Raw genomic sequence first — 21,958 nt, 5'->3', positions numbered from 1 at the left:
TGAGATGCCCCTGGCATTTCCAGGACAGCCTGACACAGGGACTGACTGACTCCTCACAATCTCAGCTGGCCAGCAGTGATACAGGGAGAGCCTTCTGCAGACTCCTGCATACCTGGAGTTGTGGCATGAAAGCCCCTTTCATTGTCTGCTGTCAATTCCTTCTGGTGCCATGCAGACTAGGAGGGCTTGAGATAGGAAGGTGGTTTATAGGTCAGCCATCAAACACTTGCCAGGCAGCCTGGCAGCTAGCCAAACTGCCTTGCCCATCCCATCCAGAGTGTTTTCCTGTAACCCCAAATCTGCCTGAAGAGCCAGCCAGATAAAAGTCTGCCCCAGACAGTGGAGTGAGTCAGAAAACACACAAGTGGGCCCTGAGCACTGGACTGGGCATGGGCAGGAGACAGCTCAGTAGTACTTGCGCTCAGGGTTGGTTCTGTTTGCTGAGGATACTGACTACTGACAGGGTGAGAGAGCGCAGAGTGGGCAGAGACAGGAAGAAAGGCACAGTTGCTGATTTCCCCCTCTGGGGGAAGATCCTTAGCTTTCTTCCTCACTATCCGCTCCATTCCTGTGAGCAATCTACTGAGCACGTGCTCTGACTAGATGTGTTCTCCATGGGCCTCGCTTCTGCCACTGCTTACAGGTGAAGAAGCCAGTCTGCCAGGGTCCAGGGCTGACACCTGCACCCACACCCTAAATTCGTGCTGTTTCTACCATGCGTGAAGCCAGAGCCCCTCACAAACTGCTTTCTAACAGGGAGGGAGGACTGCCTGTTTGCTGAGCGCCTACTGCATGCCAACAGGTGCTTTGATTCAGTGTTTACAACAAAATGTTAGACTGACATTTTTCTCTGATGCTTCCTCTATTCTCCGGGTGCAGGGAACTGAGGCTCAGAAAGAGAAAGTGATTGGGGTGGAGGTGTGGTTCAAGTGGTAGAGTGCCTGCCTAGCAAGCATGAGGCCCTGAGTTCAAACTCCAGTACTGAAAAAAACAAAACAAGAAAGAGAAAGTGACTTGATTGAGGTCAGACAGAAAAGAGTCTGACCCAGGCCAATATTCTCTCTGCCAGGTTTCCAAAGCCTAGCCCCCCTACTCCCACCCCAGGACTCCTGGGACATATTTGGTAGGAACCAGCTATGACTCAGGGTACTGAGTAGAGGCTTTTGTCTCTGTGAACAGTTGGCATTTTAGGGGTCTGACCTTTTCCTCACTGAGCACATGACACAGTGTGCTTGATGGAAGAGGCTTGTATCTGGTCACCTGGGGAAAGAGAGGATGAGCCAAGATTATGGAACTTGGCTGGATCTGAGGGCCTTGGTGATTTTTGGTGGATGGGAGAGGGAGCAGCCCGAGCCAGGCTTCAAGGCCTTCAAGGACATGTAAGCAGCTCACTTCACATGGAGGAAGCAGACTCAGGGGTAAAGGGGCCTTGCCAGACACCACACAGTAGAGTTCCATGCCAGCACATCCTTTTGTCCCCATATTCACAGAGCAGCCACTCTGACACCCATGAGAACCAGTGATTTCCTCTGGCTTTTGAAGTCAAGGAGGGTGGCCCGTGTCACAGAGGCAGCTGGTGATCAGCCACACCTGGGGCAGAGGTGAAGGACTTGCACTTGCTCAGCCAGATTGCAGGGCTTCAGTGGTGACAGGATAGCAGGCAGATTGCCCCCTGGGGAGATTTGTACCCAGTACCTCAGATGGAACCTGGCTCAGACAGAGCTCAGGTCTTCAGGTCACTGAGACTCAGAGATGTCACAGCGTTAGAGTGCAGGAGCTAGGATTCAAAGCTTATGCCTTCCTCCTGTGCTGCCCCAACCTCTCTTGAGTTGTCCTAGCAGGCCACCAGATGCCCAGGCCAGCACCCTCCCCAGCCCCACAGCCATCTGGAGCCAGGGAAGCTGGGGAGTCTTAGCACCCACAGACACTCCATCCTGGTCCTGGCACCCTTGCCCTTCGCTACCCTTCCTCTTGCTCCAGTCTCACCTCCACACACCCACCTAAGCAAGCACACATCTCAATGAATCAATCAGGTCCTCTTAAACCAAAAACAATTTCCGCCTTGCTCAGTCTTTTCCCTCTGGCTTTGTGCCATCTCACAGCCAGCCAGTAGCTCACAAATGAGCCCTGCATCAGGGCTGAGGAAGCAATACCCATTAACAGGAATCTCGGGGTGGTTAATTGGTGTTTATTTCCCCAGGTCCACACTTCCAAGTTGATAGATGATGCTGTCCCACCAGCCCCAGGCAAGGGGAGGGTCTGCTTAACAGCTTGGGGGGCTGGGGGGCTCACTTTGCCTGGCCTCCCCAGAGTGGAGGTGCAACCCTGCCACACAGTCATGACACAGGGTAGGGGAAGGGGATGAAGGAGGTCACCTCCTTTGCACATTCAAGCTCCTCCCCCTCAACCAACTCCTGCTTCTTCTCTCACTTCTTCCCCTAAAGAGCATGGAACCTAAATCAGATAAACCTGAGTTAAAACCCCAGCTCTCAGCCTGGCTCATCATCGCCTTGCCCCTACCCTACCCCCTCAGTAGTCCCACTGCCACTCCCGAGGAACCAAGTCAGAAGTCTGGGTGTCACCTGGGACATCTTTCTCCTTGCCTTCCAACTATCACCAAATCCTGAAAGTTGTACCTTCTGAATGGTTGACCTATCTGTCCATGTCTCTCTCACTGCCCGTGTCTTGGATGTCTCCACCTCTGGATTCTGAAAGTTCCTGGTCTCCTGTTTGTTCTCTCTGCCCCCAGCCTTGACAGTTACAGACTAAACCCCAAGTCATTCTGGTTTCATCCAGTAGCTCCCCATTGACAGTCTGTTAGCTATCTCTAGTAGACTTCCTCACCACCTGCCCCCACCTCTCCCACCTCCCTGCAAAAGCTCCTGGACCCTGTCCCAGGCCACTGATGTCAGGCAGCCCAAGCACAAGTTCGTTCATGTCTCTTTTCCCTGCCTGCCCTGGTGACCTCCTGCTTGAGGACTGGGCTTGGATACAGCTCCTCCAGGAGGTCTTTTCTGGGGGCCCAAGTGGGGTTAGGGCTCTGCTCTGGGTGTTTCCATCCTTCTTGCCTGCAGGAGAGAACCTGTGCCTGGTTGGTACTCAGGAGTACAGCAGGCCACATTCAACTAAGATGGGCTCCTTCCCATCCGAGGATGCTGCTGGCTTAGCCAGTCTTGGCAGAGACCTCAGGTCAGGTGGCTTCTCCTGGGCCCTTGGGACAGCAGCCAGGGCTCATTCAGCCTCTGTGTCCAGTCCCCATAGCCTGCCTTGGGCTCTAGAGGATACAGGGCTCTCCCTAACCAAGTCAATACAACCATCTGTTCTCCCAAGTATTTCATTAGCCCCTGAAGCAAATCCAGGAGCCTCAGGTGCCCAGCCTGAACCTGGCAGCAGGCCATTGATCTTCCTGCCATATCTATGGTAAAAATAATTTCCCAGAAAAAATCTAGACCTTGCTGGCTTTCCTCAGTAGGCCTATAAGCTGCCTCTTCATTGTCCTCCTCCTTACCAGCCTGGCTTCTCCAAGCCAGCCTCTATAGGCATCCCTGGGCTTTTTGAGCTACACCTCTGCTGGGGCCCTAGCTGTCCTGGAAAGCTTCAGGCAGCACTATGGCCTGAAGGATGAAGTTCCTGCTCTCCAGCTGATCTCACTTACCCACCTGCTTCAACTGCACAGCTGGCTTATTGCTCCTACACCCCCTGCTCACACAGGCTCTGCCCGTGATGCCCTTCCTCACACTTCTCCAAGAAAATACATTTTTAATGTCACCTCTGGGATTCTTGCTTGCATTGCCCAGGCACACAAGACCTTCTTTCTCTCCGACTTCTCTGTCTCCAGACCCATGTGTGGTCTTTTGTTACAGTCCCATTCTTCATGTGCTAGCACTGTCCTCTTTCTTTCTTCTTCCTCTTTTTTCTTTCTTTCTTTCTTTTTTTTTTTTTTTGTGGGCCTTGGGTTGGACTCAGGGCTTTGTGTCTATAAAGCAGGCATTCTACTACTTGAGCCACACCCCAAGTCCATTTTCCTCTATTTATTTATTTATTTTTCTATGCTCTGGTTATTTTGGAGATGGAGTCTCATGAACTATTTGCCCAGGTTGGCCTTAAATCACAATCCTTCTGATCTCAGCCTCCCAAATAGCTAGGATTATGGGAGTGAATCACCAGCACCCAGTTTATCCTTTCTTCTTTGGGGTTTGGCTCTACAGCCAGGCTGAACACTCCTGATAGGCAGGTTCAAGTTTGAATGCAGCTGTCTTGTCCTCCTCTCAAGCCTGGCTTGTGGCAGGCTCTCAGATGTGAGGAAAGAGAAGGAAGGGCAGAACCAACTCTTTTCTTCCCTGGCACTCTGTACTCCTGTATCAAATATCTGCTATATGCCTACTACCTGCCAGGAGGCTTCACAGTCCCTCAATTAGTCAGGCCTCTGGGCCTCTATGTGGCTCCACTGTGCCAGACAAACCTGCTTCAGAAGCAGGAGGCCTCATACAGCACCAGCCAGGGTCTGGCTGTACAGTGGCCCTGTACCAGTTGAGCAGAGTCCCAGAGCACTGGGCCACTGTGGGGAATTCCATTGGCCAGTTCCTGCCCTGGTTCACACCAAATTCTACCTCTGCTCAAATTCTAGCTCTGCTACTCCTTGGCTGTGTGATCTGGTCTCCAGTTCATTCTGGGTCGGGTCACCTGTGTGTGTCCACAGAGAGCTATGGAGGAGGAGCTCAATTGGGTGGCCAGCCTGACCACAGCCTATGCCAACTGAGGGACATTTTGCTCCCCACTTACTTTTACTGTGCAGGCATTTGTCATCTGTCAGCAGTGAACTTTGTCAGCCACCCTTATGTGCGGTCTGCATGCTGTTAGACTGTCTTTCAGACATCCTTCAGGCCTGCCACCATTCACTACTTAACTGTCACATGTCCTGCCTCCCTGAGCTCCAGATTTCTCTTCTGAAAATGGGATACTGTACTTTGCCTAGCAGGATTGGGCGAGGCACAGAAGAGGCATAGGTGATGGTCACCCTCGGTGCTGTGGAGAGACAGTGTTACATTCTCTGCCCCCAGGAAGGCATCCCACCATCTGCCAATCCTGAGTCAGACTTGACAACCTCAGCAGAGAGGTGGGAGAAAAAGCATTGAGCCTGGTGTGGGAACCTAGGCTAGATCCTGAAAGCAGTTGTTTCCTGGCTGGTCTCAGCCTCTGCTGCCACTCTAACCTCTGGGTTGTTGGCAGGTGGCAGGCAGTGATGAGGTGGCAGCAGCTGCCTCTGTCAGGCAGGGGCCTTCCCAGGGTGCCGCAGCAGCTGAGAAGTATGCCAGGGAGTCATAGAGGCTGCAGGGTCTCAGGCCTCAGCCCCAAAGTCAATAAACGTTATTGATGTATGGGAAGGGAGGGAGGAAGGTGGGCAGCTTGGAAACCATCGAGACTGATTTATTGGTTAATTAGTGGTTTCTACAGCCACAGACTTCCCCAGCTGTGTGTGGGAGTAGGGAGGGAAGGGACCCCAGGGCAGCCAGGGCTGCTGAGAGGCCAGCTGGGGCCCAAGGACAGCTCAGCATGTCTACTGAGCCAGGAAAACCAAAGGCAATGGGAATGATGCAAGGTTTTTGAACCAGGGAATGGTCCCGGGACGTCATGGCCCTGGGAAGCCCCGTTAGTCCCACCAGCCCCTCTACCTGAGTAGCCAAACAGAACTCTCTACAGGAAGGAACCATGAGCTCTCTGGGATTTCTAGAGCATTTGGGCAGATGTGCGAGGCTGGAGAGCTGCATATTTGGAAAAGTGAAACAGGAAGACCCAAAAACAGGAGGATGGGGGAAGAGGAGAAGGGGAAGTGGGAAGAAGATGAGGAGAAAAGAAAATCCTATAGAAACTGAGAGGAGGTCCCACGGGTAGAGAAGGAAGGCCACGGAGTAGAAAAAATTGGCCATGCGTTGGAATCCAACCTCTACCAAACAGTAGCTATGTGACCTTGGACAAATCCCTAAACCTCTCTGTTCCTCAATTTTTACATTTGTAAAATAGGGTTAATTATATCTGTGTGTGTGTGTGTGTGTGTGTGTGTGTGTGTGTGTCTGTGTACAGTACTGGGGTTTGATCTCAGGACTTCAAACTTGGTGGGCAGGCACTTTACCGCTTGAACCTTGTCGCAGTCCTTATGTGTCTTGATAATTAACGATTACCTTACTGTGTGGACTTAATGGGTATTTGCCATCAGCTGCTAGCATTAAATTACCTGCCAAAGCTTGGGACCAAGAAGGGGCTTGGTAACAGGTGGTCGAGGAAGCAGGGCCTAGAAGGTGCCCATCACCTGTGGCTTTGGACGGAGCCTTGTGCTGCCTGTTTGGGTGTCTGGCTGGGTGGACCCATTTTCACCTCGCAGGTGTCCATTGGGCTGGAGCCCCAGCTCTGCCACTGCGCCACTGAGCAGACTGGACAAGTTGCACCACCCTCTGAGTGCTGCTGGCCCAGTGGCGTCTTGCCCTCAGGGAAGGGGATAGACAGACACCTAGCAGAGTCCAGGCTGACAAGATTTATTCGGGTCCTCGGGCACACGAGACTCGTCCAGCATTGCCGCGCACCGGCTCCCCCCTGGGCTCCCCGCTCCAGCCGCTGCCGGCCGGCAGCCTTCCGCGAGGCCGGGCGTCCCCGGGGCAGCCGGCGGGACCCGAGGACGCAGGGTGGATGCGCCGGAGGGCGCGGCGGGCGCCGGAGGGGCAGCGGGCGCGGTGGCGGCGGCGGCGGCGGCCACAGGGCCACAGGCGGCGGAAGCGCGCGCGGAAGTGGCGCGAGGCGAGCGCGTAGACCAGCGGATTGAGGCAGGAGTTGGCGTAGGCGAGGCAGTGCGAGGCCAGGCGGCAGGCGTAAGTGGCCGGGCTGAAGGCGAAGCGACCGTACCAGAAGCACAGGATGAGAGCGTGGTGCGGACCCCAGCAGAGGGCGTACAGCGCGGCCACCGCCAGCATGGCGCGCCCCGCACGGCCGGTGGCCCGTCGCCGCGCCTCGGCCGCCGCCGCCGCCGCGCCCGCGGGACCAACAGCGGCCCAGAGAAAGCGCAGCGTGCGCCCATAGGCCAGGCTCACCACGGCCACGGGCAGCAGGTAGCCGGCGGCGAAGGTGGCCACGTCGAGGGCGCGCCGGCGCGCGTCCTCCCAGGCGGGCACGCAGAGCTCGAGCGCGCCGTAGCGCACCGTGCCATAGTAGCTGAGGTAGGGCGCAGAGAAGAGCGCCGCCAGCAGCCACACCAGGACCACGGCGGCGCGTGCGTTGCGCGGTGTGCGCAGGGCCCGCGAGCGCAGCGGGTGCCGCACCGCCAAGTACCTGTGGGGACAGGCGCTGGGTCAGTGGGCGACGGGCCGCCTCCCTTCCCCGGGGCCCGAATCCGCGCTGCAGCACTACCTAGACTTCCTCTTTGCACAGTGGGAGCGGTTGGGAGGATTCTGGACATTAACACCACGTGCCTAGTCCAGTGCCTGCACCTGGCAGGGGACAAAAAGTGACTCGCCCAAGGGCATCAGCTAGGGCGTGAGCCTCGCTTCGACCCCATTTCAGGCCATAGACGGAGGTGTGAGCGCAGCCTGGGCCAAATGTAGGCAGTAATAAAGTATCTGATTAGTACATTGTGAATTTCTTTTCCTGTAAATTTTATACAGAGCACCTATTATGTGCCAGGCCTTGTACTGACACTAGGGACACAGAGTTGTCCTCTGGAATCTCACAGTGCAGGTGGAGGAGGTCAAGATAGTCCCTGGAGGCATGCCCATCAGGGGACCAGAGAGCTTTCTTTCCTTCCCTCCCACCAACCTCTACATCCCCCATTCTTTCCTTCCTAAAGCCAATGAGAATCTGCCCAGGTCTTCCCTCCCCAGCCCATCTCAGGTCCAGCGCACCTGTCCACTGACACTGCCGCCAGCGTGAAGCTGCTGGCATACATGGTGAGGTAGATGAACAGGTGCACAGCCTTACAGACCAGGGCCCCAAAGAGCCAGGCATCCAGCGTATAGATGGCAGCCTGGAAGGGCACGCAGCAGAGGATGAAGCAGAGGTCCGCCACGGCCAGGTTGAGGATGAACAGATCCGTGGTGCTGCCCGGCTCCTGCCAAGCACTAGATCCTGGCTGCAGCAGCACCGCCAGCACTAGCCCATTTCCCACTGTGCCCAGCAGGAAGATTAGGGCAAAGACCACAGGCACTGCCACGGCCCCCACACTCCCTGGGCTGTCCAGGGAGACATTCTGGGCATCAGCCATCTCCCCATCAGAGGGGCACCTAGGAACAGAAACTGGGTCCTCAGGCAGGAGCCCCTAGCTCCAGGCATTTGGCCCAGGGCCTACTTTCCCCATCCTGGGTCTGGCCTGGTGTCCTGGGCTAGATAGAAGCTCACGGGAGATGGGGGAGGGGAGAACAAAGCTGAAGTCAGAGCTGAGACTGTGTGAGCAAGAACCTAGCACAGTCACATTGGTGTGGGGGATATAATTCCTCCCTTTCTTAGGGACACCCCTACAAGCTCAGGCCCAGGAAGGCTGTGTGGGTCATTAGTAGACACCCTCAATTCATAGGACAGTTGAAAACACAGGCTGATATGGTGAAGATGTAGCAGAGTGGGGAGGGGCAGTGGAACCCCCCCAAAGCTGGTATATTTTACTACTCCATCTGGGCTCTGAAGATTGGGGCAGGGAGCAGGGGGAACTCCTGGATGTGGGGACTTTCTCTGCTACAAGCTGTTGCTTCAGCACAATACAGGTGACATCCCTGAGTCATCAGAGTCCAGTGTAGTGAGATCCTCAGTGGCAAAACTGGGAAGGCCATACAGGTCTTCATCTCACACGGGGAAATTGAGGCCCAAAGAGGGGACAGAATGGCTTAGATCACACCTAGGCAACAGATCTGGAGCTGCTGCCACTCTGGTATCCTGACTTCTGGGCTGGAGTACTCATCTGAGAGATTAACAGGTGGCAATAACCTGTTAATCTGCGTGTGTGCACATGTGTGCGAACCCTGTGCCAGTTCTTACCCCTGCCCCACCCCACAGCTCACTCCCTGTGGGTGTCCACCCATGCCTGGGGTCACTAGGGTGGTGGGATGAATTAATGGGGTGAAGGGGGGTAGGCAGGCAGGGAGAAGAAAGGCGGTGTCTGTCCCCACCCCATACCCAGCATGCAGCAGGCACCCCCAAGCCCAGGATGGGCAACACCCACCTCAGCCCTGGGCCACTGCTTGATCCTGGGTGGACCGACCAGGGTGGGGCTTCCTCCTGGCTCAGCCGCTGCCCCTCAATGCCTCCCCGCAGGTATGGGTCTGCCTCCTATTTCTCCCTCTTCACCTTTAAGGCCCCTCCTCTTCTCTCTTCTGCCCCCGCCTGTCTGCTGAGTTGTACTTGGACACTCCCTCTGGAGTAGCCACTGGCCACCTCCTCCTTGGTCCTTGATTTCCCCTGAGTGGCATGCTCTTCTGCCAGCTCTTCTCTGTCTCTTTGCGTTGCTGCTGCCTCATTCTCTCGTTCGCAGGCAGTAACCCATGGATCTCACTCTCTGAGAGTGGCTTTGTGGTTAACCCCTCCGTGCCCAGGGCCCAGTCCATTCCTGGCACTCCCACCTCTTGTGGCCCTGCTGACTCCCTCTCTTGCTCCAAATAGGGCTCCTATCTAAGGTTAGCAAGGATTCCTAGAACTGAATGGGGTTTACTAGCCTGGGAAACCAGTCCCCTTTCTGAAGACTTCAAAAGATCACAAAGGACCCATTTCCTCCCCTAAGTTTTTTCCAGGGGCTTAGTCTGCTGGAAACTAGATGGTTTCTGAGCCTGTCCTAACAATCTCACTTTAGCCTGGAGACACCAGGGGAGCTAGTGAAGGTTCTAGAACAGGGATATGACCTGCACATTTTATTTTGTTAAGAAGTTTATTATGGCCTGAGGTGGAAAGAAGGCAGAGAAGGAGGGATTTGATGAGTGGCCTGTTAAGAACCTCTTGTCCAGGTAAGTGCCAAAATGGTTAACAGGTGTTGGTGAATGGGTACGTGATTCAGTCATGAGACCTGAACACTTAGAGTGGCACATGGCCAAGCCCTTCCACATTGAACTGCTGGCACCTGGGGACTGAGAGGCTGGACGTAGCCACCAGGAGGTTGGTGGTAGATTAAAGAAGTGTAATGAGGGACAAGCAGTCTGTGGTGAGTTAGGGAGAATGATCTTTCTAGAAGCTAAGGATAACGGTACACCCAAGGGAAGTGTGAGGCCACTGATGGGGTCAGGACTCCATTCCGGGTTGGAGAAGTGGGGGAAAATTTCTCCTACTGTTCATAGGGCTGGGTGGGGCTTCTCTAAAGCTAGGTGTCAATCCCCCCACCCCCAGTAGAATTCCCGAATCGCTGGAAAAGACTTACTGAATTTAGGATGTTAGGAATCAGTTCTAGATTCTGCAAACCTGAATTCAGAACCAGCAGAACCGAATGGAGGAATTAGAATTGTAGGATCTTATGACCCCTGAACTCGTAGGATTTTAGACTCTGTGTAGTGGCATTTTTATGATCATGGGCAGCAATGCAGCTAGATTCCCAGATGCTTGGAGACAGACAGACACACACACACACAGGTACTTGCCTGAATCCACACTAGGCTGGAAAACCCCTAGATCTATGACACCCCGCCCCTCCTACTGGGGTTGTGCAGTATTAGGACAAAGAGCTGGCAGTGGCAAGGCTGAGCTGATATGATAGCGGTGGTGGAGAGGCGGCCACTGAAAGCCAGGCTGCGGGGCAGCAGGTCCGGCGTGTCGTCACAGTCCGAACCCCAATATGTCCCGGCTGCCACCTCCTCCCCTCGCTCTTGCTGCTGCTCCTGGCTGCACAACCTTGAACCCGAAGGCTGACTCAGAGGATGTGGACAGCGCGCCAGAGCTCTGGGCTTCGGAGCACGCAGACTTTCGGCTGATCCTCAACCGACCCTCGGGCCCTGCGAAGCCTCTATGTGCCCAAGCCCAAACACGTGCGTCCGGAACGCCTACTGCGCCTGCTGGGCGCCTCCTACGACCCCTTCTGGATGGCTGCGGAGGAGCCGGACCGGGCCAGGGAATTTGGCCGTGCTGAGCCGCGAGCTGGCCGACAGCAAGCAGCGCTACCGCAGCCAGCCCGCACTGCCTGCCAGGCAGCGCAACGCCAACGGCGACGCCTGGGAACTGCAGGAGGCCGCGTGCGTTCTGCGCCGCTGGCTGGTGGGGCCTCACTTCCGTCTGGGTGGACCTGGGCCCGGTGTTCTGGCCCCGCCGGGTACGCCGCACTGACTGCGACACATCACGCTGCGGCTGCTCTTGGCCATCAGGCATGACCTGCCGGCCTGTGCACAGCGCGCACATCAAGCTGCCGGCCTGGCACTGCTGGTTGAGTCCCGGGCTGCCGCCAGGCCATGCACAACCTCTGCAGCAGTGCGCCTGGCGCCAGGTGCTCTACCCGGTGGTGGCAGCCCGCAAGTGTTCCTGCCACTAATGTGGCCACAGCTGCCGCCTGCCCCGCATGCCCTTCGGTACCAAGAGTTCCTGGGCCCAAGCCTCAAGCTCCTCCGGATCGCAGGCTAGGATTGCTAGTACCTGCAGGATTGGGCTGGAGCTCGCCCCGATGGTCCATCCCAGGATGTCCGGGCACAGAGGTGGACTGGAGGTTTCTTGTCCTTAGTGATAAACGGGCCATTTCATCCACAGCTCCGCTCCAAGCAAACTACAAGCTTCCCTAGGCCACAGCACGCTGAGATTGGAGCTGCGCTACTCAGAACTCACTCCCCGCCCATCCACACAAAGCCGGGAAGCGCTGGCAACCGACCTCCCTCAGGAGCGCCTGCAGCAGACCCGGGAGCAGCGACGTGGGAAGGAGGCTGGCACCTCCAATAGCGGAGCATCGAGCCGTTTCGGGAGGACTAGGGAGGATGGGGCCTTGGCAGCAGCAAATCGACGCTCGGGTCTTGTCCGCAAGCCGCCCAAACAGCTGCGGTCCAAGGCCCCCAGTCAGGAGCGGGGCAGGGCAGACGGTGGCAGAGACTGCCACCTTCACTGCGCCCCCTGCGCCCCCTGGCGGCTATTCTTCAAACCATACGCCTTGAAGGTGCGAGGGAAGGGCCTGGATGTTAACAGCCTCTCTAATTGAGGGGGGGTCGAGGGGTTGGGGAACACAGGTAATGGGGCTTGTCCAAGGACAAGGAGTCAGGGACAAAGTGGGCTAGAACACAGGGTTTTAGACTGTCAGGGACCCCTCCTGTGGTGATCCACATTCTTTCCTTTGGAACCTGCATCCCCTGCCTCTCCTCCCAAACGGGGGTCTGAGCACCACGCCTGCATTTAGCAGCTGTAAGGCATCCTTGGCATGGCAACCAGAGGATGAGGCACTCACCAAGGCTAGATTTGGAGGCTGAAGAATAGCATGGGGGAGGTATGGGAAAGGGTCCACTGGTTCTCAGCTGCCCTTCACAGCAGCACAGATCTGGCTAAGTCAAAGGGTGGCCTCTGACTAGCTCCAGGCTGCCGGGTCCCATCTTAATTTTGAGGAGGAGGTCAGCTCTCGCAGGAGCCTGCCTGCAGAGCCCCAGCTCCTGCCTGATTCTTCAACCAGACACAGAACTGGGCCTGCTTGGTGAGAATAAAGCAGACCAAAATCTCAGCCAATTTTCACACTTTTTTTACACGCTCATGGCCACAAGCACAGGCCTCTGAGCCCGGCCCTCGGACTATGAGCCAGGGCTTAGAGCCTCCTGTTCTGTGGCAGCCAGGAGATTTGGGGTACTTGTCTCCACCCAGAGCTCAGGGCAATGCTCCGTGTAGCCGCCCCACCTCTACGAAAGCCTCCACGCAGCGGTCAATGTCCTCCTCACTGTGCACAGCTGAGATCTGTACCCGGATCCGGGCCTTGCCTTTGGGGACCACAGGGTAGCTGAATCCGATGACAAAGATACCTGGAAACGTAGACAACAAGGGCATACCAGAGCCTGATGGCTTTGGGGGTACAATACACAGCACCAGAGGGCACAGTTGCTGCCCACAGTCTTAGACATGGGGCTGCCCCATGGCGTGGGGTTGTCAAGTTTGGGTTGATCTAAGAGATGGTACTGGGTGGAGAGGGAGTATCCACAGTCTACAGGTTTCCCTCTTCTCTTTCTCTTTGGACCCCACTGGCCCCCTTACCTCTCTTTAGCATGTCATCTGCCATGCAAGAGGCCAGTCGAGCATCACCCAGCATCACAGGGCAGATGGGGTGATCAGCTCCCGAGATGGTGAAGCCAGCAGCCTCCATCTTACTGCGAAACCTGTGGACACAGATGAGTGTCACAGATAGCCAAGGATCATGAGCATTCCTACCCACTCCTGATGGGTACATGGTCCAGGATCAGTGCCCAAGTCTGCAAGCAGAACCAGTAAAGACTCTCAGAGGCTGACAGGGTGCCAGGCATAGGATAAGCAGAATGAAAAGCTGTGGAAAGGTAGGACTGACAAGATGAGGACACAGGAGATTGAAGGAGACACAGGGAAAAGGGAGGTGGGCAACTGGAGACAGAACTTGTAGGTGTGGAGCTACCCATGGTCTCGGGTAGGCAGGCCCTGGCTATGCCACGCATTGCCCCTGGCTGCCCCATCCCTGCTGGGAACCGCACCGACGTGTCTTGGCAGCCATGGACTGGACGATGGTGCTGCTCTCCATGAGCAGATCAAGGGCCTTGGAGGCACAGCCAGCAACAGCAGGGGGCAGGCTGTTGGAGAAGAGGTAGGGCCGTGCACGCTGCCGCAACAGGGACACCAGGAGCCCAGGCCCTGTGGTGTAGCCACCTGAGAACAAGGAAAGAAGTGGCCGTTGATTAGGGGCGGGAGCATACCATGACTCTCTCCAAATACTGTCCATGCTGCCCTCCCCACCTTCCCTTCCTGACACCCTCCCAGGGTCCTGCATGTGGATAAAAGGGCACCAGGGAAAGGATCATATAGGTACCTGACGCTCCACCCAGTGCCTTCCCCAGTGTGGAGTTGATGATGGTGACCTTGTCCATCACACCTAGCAACTCATCAGTGCCCCTGCAAAGGAACCAGCTGCTGCTGCCACTGGCTTGAGTGCCAGGGGTCACAGGTCAGGCCGGGACACTGGACCCCTGGTTTCCCACCCACACTTAGGAGCCCACTCAAGCTTCAGGTGCTATGTGTGCCCACCGTCCTGTGGGTCCCAGGAAGCCAGTGGCATGGCACTCATCCACAAAGACCAGGGCACCATATCGAGAGGCGAGGTGGCAGATCTCCTGCAGGGGTGCAATGTCACCATCCATGGAAAAGGCTCCATCGGTGGCCACCAGGCGCAGCCGATGCTTCTGCAAGGTAGCATGAGCAGGTTCAGGTGGTATCACAGGACTGACAAAACTACTGCCTTTTTGGGTTGCTGGGGGCTCGGGGAGGTGGACACAGAGGTACTACTGCCTTCAGGCTGGAACATCATCTTCCTCGCCTAGACCTCTGGGGCTCACCCATCTCTTCCTGAGCAGTCTGGAGACACACTTAGCCCTGGGCACTGAGAAGGGTATCAGGCCACCCCATCCCGGGTCAGGTTCTGGAGGACAGGCAGGATTGAGACCAGGTCCTAGCCACACATCCACTCACCCTTATGCCCAGGACCTGCCACCAGAAGGTAGCATAGCACAATGGAGCAAGCCCTAACCTGAGAGGCTTGGGGTCAGATCTCAGCTGTTTCAAAGCTTCAGGCTGTTTTATGAGTGAGGGAGTCTTTCCAAGCCTTGTTTCCTTCACCAGGGAAGACTGAGGGTGAGCCAAGGCCTTGCGCCCCGGTGCCTCCACTCACCTGGGCCTCCTGCAGCTTGGCTTCTAGGTCGGCCATGTCCAGGTGGCGGTAGCGATACTTGTGGGCCTTGCACAGCCGGATACCGTCAATGATGGAGGCATGGTTCAGCTCGTCTGACAGGACTGCGTCCACGGGAGTCAGCAGAGCCTGGAGGGAGGGAGAACTTCCTGGGGCTCTCCTTCCCCAAGATTCCCCCTGAGTCAGCATCTCATTCCAGCCTGGGCAGAGAAGTAAGGCATCCTCTATGTCCATCTGGGTCCCCTGTGCTCTACTCCAATGACAGTGAAAACATATAATAACAATTATTTTTGGTTTTTTTTTTGGTGGTGGTGGTACTGGGATTTGAACTCAGGGCCTCACACTTGCTAGGTAAGCACTCTACCTCTTGAACCACTCCACCAGCAGGTGAAAATATTTGAGTACCAGGCCCCTGACACCCCTAACCTTCCTCCTAGAACACCTACTTGGTCCAACCGTGACTCCATAAGAAAGGGCACTAGAACCTGTCGGTGTGGCACTGGCATCCTGCCAGGTTCTCCTGACTGCCTACCCCCTAGGCATCACAGCCTCCACACACCTCAAAGAGGCCAGCATTGGCATCAAAACAGCTGGGATACAGGATGGCCTCTTCCCTCTGGTGGAAGCGGGCTATCTTGGCTTCTAGATCCTTGTGGATGCTCTAAAGAAAGTGAAACAGGTAGGTGTTAATGCCTGGGGGCCAAGGTGGACAGGTCCTGGAGGAAGGAGACTTAGAGAGCCACAAGCAGGCCAAGATCAGAAGGCCGGCAGCTGTTGCTGCACCCTTCCTTCTGCCGTGCGGGTTACCCTAGAGCCGTGGGAATCAGCAGATGTCCCTCGGATGAGCTCCATGCTTGGTAGGGTTCCCTTCCTGAGTGGATCTTTGTTTTGCAATGGAGGTCTGTGGAGTTACAGGTGCTGAAGGGGAAGGAAGAGGTGTCTTTCTACTATCAGACGGAGAGCCTTTTTGGTTGCTCCATGGCAAAAAAAGAACTCTGCACTCATTTGGGCCTCTGCTTCTTAGATTTGAAAACTGTTTATTCTGGCTGAGGGTTTTGTCCAAAAGTACCTGGACTGGAGACAGGAGTTCTGCTTCTGAGGTTCATTTCCCCCTCACCTTTCAGAGACGACAGGTGATGATAACGACAAGCAGTTAGAAGCATGGACTCTTGAGCCTGGCCACCTGGGTTCAAATCCCACCATGATAAACTGTGTGCACTTTTGATGCTAAGCTTTATGTACGTGCCCCCCACCTCCCCATCCCAGCCCTGGGATGGAACTCAGGGCCTTGTACATGCTAGCCAAGTGCTCTACCACTGAGCTACACCCCCAGCCCTTAGCTGTGTGCTTTCGTACAAGTGATCAACCTCTCTGGGTCTCAGTGTCCTCATGCGATAACAGGGATAAGAACAGCACCTATCACTTGGGACTGCTGTAAGAACTAGTGAGTTAATACGATGCTCTTTAAAAAGTGCATGCACATTGTAAGCACTATGTAAGTTTTGTGCTTATATGAATTTTGTAACATTGACATATAGCCAACATTTTTTTTTCATGGTGCATGTTGTTCTGTTATTTTTTTAAATTTTTTTTTTTTTAGCCAACATTTTTTAAGTGCTACTATGGGGTACGTACTGTTCTAAGCATTTTTACATGAACTAACTTAACCTTTTAATTTGTAACGATTCCATTAAGTATTATTGTTCCCATTTTACCAAGGAAGGATTGAGACTCAGGGAGGTTACAGCACTTGCCTACAGTGACAAAGCCAATAAATGGCAGCCCTGGGAGTAGAGCTCAGGCAGAGTAGCTCCAGAACCCTCTTCTCTGCTCCTGCTACAGGACAGGTGTGAGAAATGGATGCTCAGAGGTGAAGTTCCTCGTCCAAGGCTTCTCAACAAGTAGAGGCCTGCTCCCAGTCTTGCTATCCTGCAGCTCTGGGGCTCACAGTGGGCTCAGAGCCCTGGGATTAGCTGAGCTGGCTAAACCAGCCACACTGACTGTGAGAAGCAGACATCTGGAGCCACCCCACCCCCAACACCAACTATTTACCTGGGTCCCACAGATGAAGCGGGTAGAGCTAAGGCCAGCTCCAAACTCCTCCAGAGCTTGGACACCTGCCTGGATCACCTCGGGGTGACTGCTCAGGCCCAAGTAGTTGTTAGCACAGAAGTTGAGGATTCCTGAGGTGGAAGAGAAGAGATGAACAGGCAAGAAAGGATCTTCAAAGGACAGCCAGGCTCTGGGGAAATGGGCCAAAGAGGAAGAGACCTGGATTCACCCAAGGAGGCAACAGTCTCCCAGATGATCCATTCTGGGGCTGAGGCCAGGATGCGGCCCCAAGAGGCTGTGAATCCAGAGCTACAACAGGGAGGGTCAGGAAAGTATTCACTCTTTGTGCTGCATCTTGAAAGATGAAGAGTTTAAAGCCTGGTCTTGAATCACATTCCACCCAAGGGGGAACCCAGCCCTTCCCCACAGGCTTCTCTTGTCCTGGAGGCCACTAACTCCTCCTCTCGGCCTTGCTTTTCTTGCGGGTGACACAGTTACGGCCCATAGAGAACTGCACCCCCAAAGGGGGTGCCTTGGAGACCTCAGTCCCAAATCCTAAAGCCCAACGTGAACCCAGCTGACCTGAAGAGGAAGCCAAGGTCTGAAAGAGGGGAAGGTTCAAAGCCTGGGATGGGCAAAAACAGGATGAGAACTTGGGACACCAAATGTCCCACCTTTTGATTACGTAACTCTGTGCTCATTTGGGCCTTTACTTATATCTGAAAACTGTTTAGTCTTGCTGAGGGTTTTGTCCCAAAGTGCCTGGATGGGAGACAGACGTTTTGTCTCTGAAAATCATTTGTCCCTCTCCTTTCAGTTAGGAGCACAGGCCTGCTCTATGTTTCCCATGGGGAAGGCAGGGATTTCCTGAGACCTCCATTTTCCAAACTCTACATTCGCACCAAGACTCTTTCCTGGGCAGATGGCAGCTCTGGAAGTCTGTTGATAAGCAGCACCTACCCGGAGTCAGGCACAAACAGGATAGGCAGTGACGACAGATTAGAACAAGGGAGACCTGGTAGAGTCAACGCATGGCATCTCGGAACTTCTGCAGACCTAAAATGCTTGCTAGCTTTGATTCAGATCGGGAGGTTGGCCTCTCTGGTCAGTTAGCTACCCTCTAGCTCGAATATCCCACATACTGGAGTTAGCCTGCCCCTAGCTGGAGGTTTTTGGACAAATCAGCTGCGTTTCAGCTTTTTTATTTATGAATGGGATTAGTGACTCCCACGTTTACAGGTTAGCAGTAGTCTAAGTGCTGCAATTAGCAGAGACCTTCACAAAGCAGTCGCTCAAGAAATAAGGGCTCAAGTCTGTAATCCTAGCTACCTGGGAGGCTGAGATAGGGAAGATCAAAGTTCGAGCCCAGCCTGGGGAAACAGTTCGCAAGACCCCCCCACCACCACCACCAATCCTGAATAATCAGAGCAAAGTGGGCTGGAGGTGTGGTTCAAGCGGTAGAGCGCCTGCTTTGCAAGTGAGAAGCCCTGAGTTCAAACTCCTCTAGTCTCACTACAACAACAAAAAAAGATTTTCTGGGTTGGGGGCGTGCCTCGGGCAGTGGAGCGCCAGCCTAGCAAGCCCGGGGCAGTGTATTCCAATCCTAGTTCCACCAAAAAGAGTTTTCTTGCTTGCCGTCTTCCTTCCACCCTTCCTTGAGGCGGTACAGCAGTGGGGTGGGGGTGGAGTGAGCATCTGGGTTTCTCTCACGTTCTCAAAAGGCTGCGTCTCTATCCAGCCCTGCCTTCGGTGCAGAAAAGGAGCTCATGGGTAAACCACCCCCCCAGCGTCGAGACGTGTTTAACCAGGTAAACACTGGGACGCCATAACGTGCCGCAGATATGCGAAGCATACCCAACAGGTGCCGTCCCACCCCCCATTCCAGGGCCCTCAGTACTGTGCAAGCCAGCTGGACGGCTCCCAGGAGCGGAAGTTACCTCCGGAGACGCCTTCCACATGGATGTACGGCCCCTGCCTGGACGTGATGACCCGTTCACTCTTCCAGGTGCCAGCCCCGCGGATCCCTTCCAGCTCCTCCTCCAGGACGCCGCGCAGCTGAGCCAGCGCTGACTGCGCGCGGCGGCCGTGGGGGGCCTGGGAGAGCGCAGCGCGCCAGATGCCGCCAGCCCACATCGCGCCCACTCGCCGGAGTTCGCCTGCAAGGCGGGTGCAGCGTGCGCCACACCGCGGCCCGTCACGTGGCGAGGGCCGGGCCCCGGCAGCCAATCAGGGTGAGAGGAGCTCACTTAAAGGGGTGGGGCAGGAGGGCCGGGGCCCGGCGGGCGGGGCCTGGCGCTATCCGCCAAGGACGAAAGAGATTTGTAAATCGAGACTGGAGAGGTGCGTGCCGGGGAAGACGAGGGGGCGGGGGAAGTCGCGTCAGGGCCCTCCCCATCTCATTCCCAGCACCTCCTACACACACACACCTTTTGGAAGGAAAAGGGGGTGCCCTCTGGACACCAAAGGCAGGAGCTTTGAGAGTCTCGTTCTGCACCCTAAGGATTTCCTCCATTCTCAGGTGCGAACCTGGCCCCAGATGTCCCCCACTGTCTGTCTGCCCAACTGCTCCGCACTCTCCTCGGGTCTTAAAGTGAGGAAAAACACACCGCTCAGGTTTTTTTCCATTTTCAATTTTATTTTAAAGTTTTAAAATTACAAAGACAGCAAAATTTTCCCGGCACAAATAACACTTGTTTAAAAGGGGGAGGGGGCGCAAGTGCGCGATTTTCCTATTAAAAATAAGAGAAAGACAACTGTACATTTTTTTTCTCCCAGCTCCTGGCGAGGCATAAGGACTAGCCCTAGATAGGCATATATACATATACACACGCATGCATCAGACCTAGCTCTCTACGCTACTTAGCAAACCCAGAGCAACTGCAGCGAGTCTTACTGCAACACCCCCTAGAAAGACTCACAAGTAAAGAGGTGAGAGGCTTTTAAGAGGCTGGTGTGGGACTGAAGCCGCACCAGATCAAACCAAGCAAAGCCGCATCTTAAAACAGGAGGCACAAAAAAAAAACAAGGAGAAAGAAAAAGTCCTCCTGGACACAATCTGTCAATTGTGTGGAAAAACCCAAGTTTAAAAGGGTACACTGAGGCACTTCGCTGACTCCTCACCCTTCCCCTAAAATTTCCACTCCCATTTAATAAAGAGACTGCCCAAACCACAAAGATCCTCCCCACCCCCCAATGGCTAGTTCCCACTGACTGGGAGAAGCTACAGCTTCTCCATCCAGCTGTCACTCAGATCCCCAACCCTCCCTAAAACAACAGTGGGCCAAAGGGCAAACAACAGAGTGAGAAGGAAGGCCTAGACCCCCACTGCTCACCCACCAAGAAGGGCTCTGAAATTCCATGGGTGCCCAACTTAAAGAAAGCCCTAAAGATCCTCCCATCCTTAGCTCCTGGGCCCCTCAGTCAGCAGAAAGTACAGCCTTGCCCAATTTCCTCCCCATCTACCTTCACAGCAAACAAGCCACCCAACAAAACAGAGCCCACCCAGATCCCAATCCCTAAAATGAATGGCAAATCGAGAAGACGAAGTCCAAGTGCATCCTCATCCTTGTGCAGATGAGATCGGTGGCTGCTGTCCTTGCACAACTGGTTAGGGAAAAAGGAATTATTCCATGATTTCTGAGGAATCCAAATCTGTCCCTTATAAAGTCAGACCAGGATGGGCAAAGGGCTGCAGATGAGGATCAAGAGAGAAGAAAGGAGAAAAGTATTTACAGAAAATAGAAGAGGGGGGGGAAAGGTTTCATTGTCACTTCTTCTTGCCCGCCCTTTTGGCACTGGACTTGGCTTTGGGCTTCACTGGTTTGGCCTTCTTGGGTTTAGATGCCTTGACGGGCTTGGCTTTAACAACCTTGGGTTTTTTGGCTTTCTTGGGCGTGGCAGCCGTCTTCTTCTTAGCCTTCTTGACTGGGGTGGCTTTGGGCTTCTTGCTTGGGGCTTTGGAGGCAGCCTTCTTGGGTTTGGCTGCCTTCTTTGGAGTGGCCACCTTCTTGACTTCCTTCTTGGTCTTCTTGAAGGCCACTGACCTCTTGGGTTCGTCGCTCTTGGCCAGCCGGAAGGAGCCCGAGGCCCCCACCCCTTTGGTTTGCTTGAGGACACCGGTGGTCACCAGGCGCTTGATGGACAACTTGATCTGGGAGTCGGCGTTCTCACCCACCTTGTAGTGGCTTTTGATGTACTTCTGGATGGACTGGCGCGAGGAGCCCGCGCGGTTCTTCTCCGCCTGGATGGCCGCCACGATCATGTCTGAATACTTGGGGTGGTCTGTGGACTTCTTGGAGGCCTTGGCCCGCTTGGGCTTGGCCGCAGGAGTGGACGTGGAGTTCTCGGTCATGGTGGCCTGCCTGGTCCTGCTGCTGAAGGCGCCTTCCAAAGGGCCAGCCCTCGTCGGAGGCGGCTCTCGGGCCCCTGACTACCAGGCCAGGCCGGGGTGCGGGCGAGGAGCCACTGCCTCTGGGCCCCGGCGCGGGTTGCAGGAGGGCTCGCGCCGCCGGTCCGCCGCTGGCTCTCGGCGCCTGGCTCGGGCTCTGCCTCCGCCTCCTCTGCCTCCCTTTTCCCAGCTTCGCGTCTGGCGCTCGGGCGGCGCATCCGGGTATTTAGCGGCGGCGGGCGGACCGCGGTGAGGACAGGGCTGCTGGCTGCCTGCTCCCGGCCCGGAATGGCGCCGCGCCGCCGCCATCTGTGTTTCTTCCGCCGAGCAAATCCGACCTTTTCCCCCTGCCTGGGCCTTCCCGCACCCCGCCGGCGCTCGGGGCCGCTGCCCAGCTCCCTGGGCTTCCCCGCTGGGTCACCCGCCGGCCGGGCCGCTGCCCCCAGCGCTCGCCACGCGCCCCAAACGGCGCCGAGGACCGCTGGGGTGCCGGCACATTTCCCCTTTGCGGGGGGCTGGCTCTGCCGCGCCGGGGAGCCCCGGGGTGGGAAACCCCCTGTAGCAAAGCTCCCCCCTGGGGCAACCAGGGGCCGGGCTCTCGGCCCGCTGCGAGGCCCCCCAACCCGGCGACGCGGCTGAAAAGCGGCCCCAACTAACACACGCGGCCCCGAGCTGGGCGACTCCCAGCCGGG

At 55.6% G+C, this 21,958-nt stretch overlaps 3 protein-coding genes across 3 annotated transcripts; all 3 read right to left on the bottom strand.

Moving 5' to 3' along the window:
- Window positions 1–6,525: 6,525 nt before the first annotated feature.
- On the bottom strand, window positions 6,526–9,865 carry Galr3 (galanin receptor 3). The gene is made up of 3 exons (XM_020173277.2): window positions 9,194–9,865; window positions 7,887–8,264; window positions 6,526–7,317 (listed from the first exon to the last, which is right to left on the bottom strand). Exons 2-3 carry the CDS (start codon window positions 8,243–8,245, stop codon window positions 6,531–6,533), a joined length of 1,146 nt encoding a protein of 381 aa, XP_020028866.2. The 5' UTR covers window positions 8,246–8,264; window positions 9,194–9,865; the 3' UTR covers window positions 6,526–6,530.
- Window positions 9,866–12,636: 2,771 nt separating this feature from the next.
- On the bottom strand, window positions 12,637–19,064 carry Gcat (glycine C-acetyltransferase). The gene is made up of 9 exons (XM_020173263.2): window positions 18,817–19,064; window positions 16,880–17,010; window positions 15,387–15,488; window positions 14,810–14,956; window positions 14,170–14,324; window positions 13,955–14,037; window positions 13,623–13,794; window positions 13,156–13,277; window positions 12,637–12,926 (listed from the first exon to the last, which is right to left on the bottom strand). Exons 1-9 carry the CDS (start codon window positions 19,010–19,012, stop codon window positions 12,775–12,777), a joined length of 1,260 nt encoding a protein of 419 aa, XP_020028852.1. The 5' UTR covers window positions 19,013–19,064; the 3' UTR covers window positions 12,637–12,774.
- Window positions 19,065–19,480: 416 nt separating this feature from the next.
- Window positions 19,481–21,482, bottom strand: H1-0 (H1.0 linker histone). The gene has a single exon (XM_020173250.2). The coding sequence runs from the start codon at window positions 21,228–21,230 to the stop codon at window positions 20,646–20,648; it is 585 nt and encodes a 194-aa protein (XP_020028839.1). The 5' UTR covers window positions 21,231–21,482; the 3' UTR covers window positions 19,481–20,645.
- Window positions 21,483–21,958: the final 476 nt, after the last annotated feature.

Source organism: Castor canadensis, chromosome 8, assembly GCF_047511655.1.
Source record: "Castor canadensis chromosome 8, mCasCan1.hap1v2, whole genome shotgun sequence".
Classification (NCBI taxonomy): Eukaryota; Metazoa; Chordata; class Mammalia; order Rodentia; family Castoridae; genus Castor; species Castor canadensis.
This window is presented reverse-complemented; position numbering and strand designations above follow the sequence as displayed.

Coding starts and splice junctions, on each gene's coding strand:
- H1-0 (XM_020173250.2), bottom strand. CDS start 21,230: ATGACCGAGAACTCCACGTCCACTCCTGCGGCCAAGCCCAAGCGGGCC.
- Galr3 (XM_020173277.2), bottom strand. CDS start 8,245: ATGGCTGATGCCCAGAATGTCTCCCTGGACAGCCCAGGGAGTGTGGGG. Junction 7,318..7,886: donor GCGGCAGTGTCAGTGGACAG/GTGCGCTGGACC, acceptor CTGTCCCCACAG/GTACTTGGCGGTGCGGCACC.
- Gcat (XM_020173263.2), bottom strand. CDS start 19,012: ATGTGGGCTGGCGGCATCTGGCGCGCTGCGCTCTCCCAGGCCCCCCAC. Junction 14,038..14,169: donor TTCCTGGGACCCACAGGACG/GTGGGCACACAT, acceptor GTTCCTTTGCAG/GGGCACTGATGAGTTGCTAG. Junction 12,927..13,155: donor AGATGACATGCTAAAGAGAG/GTAAGGGGGCCA, acceptor CTACGTTTCCAG/GTATCTTTGTCATCGGATTC.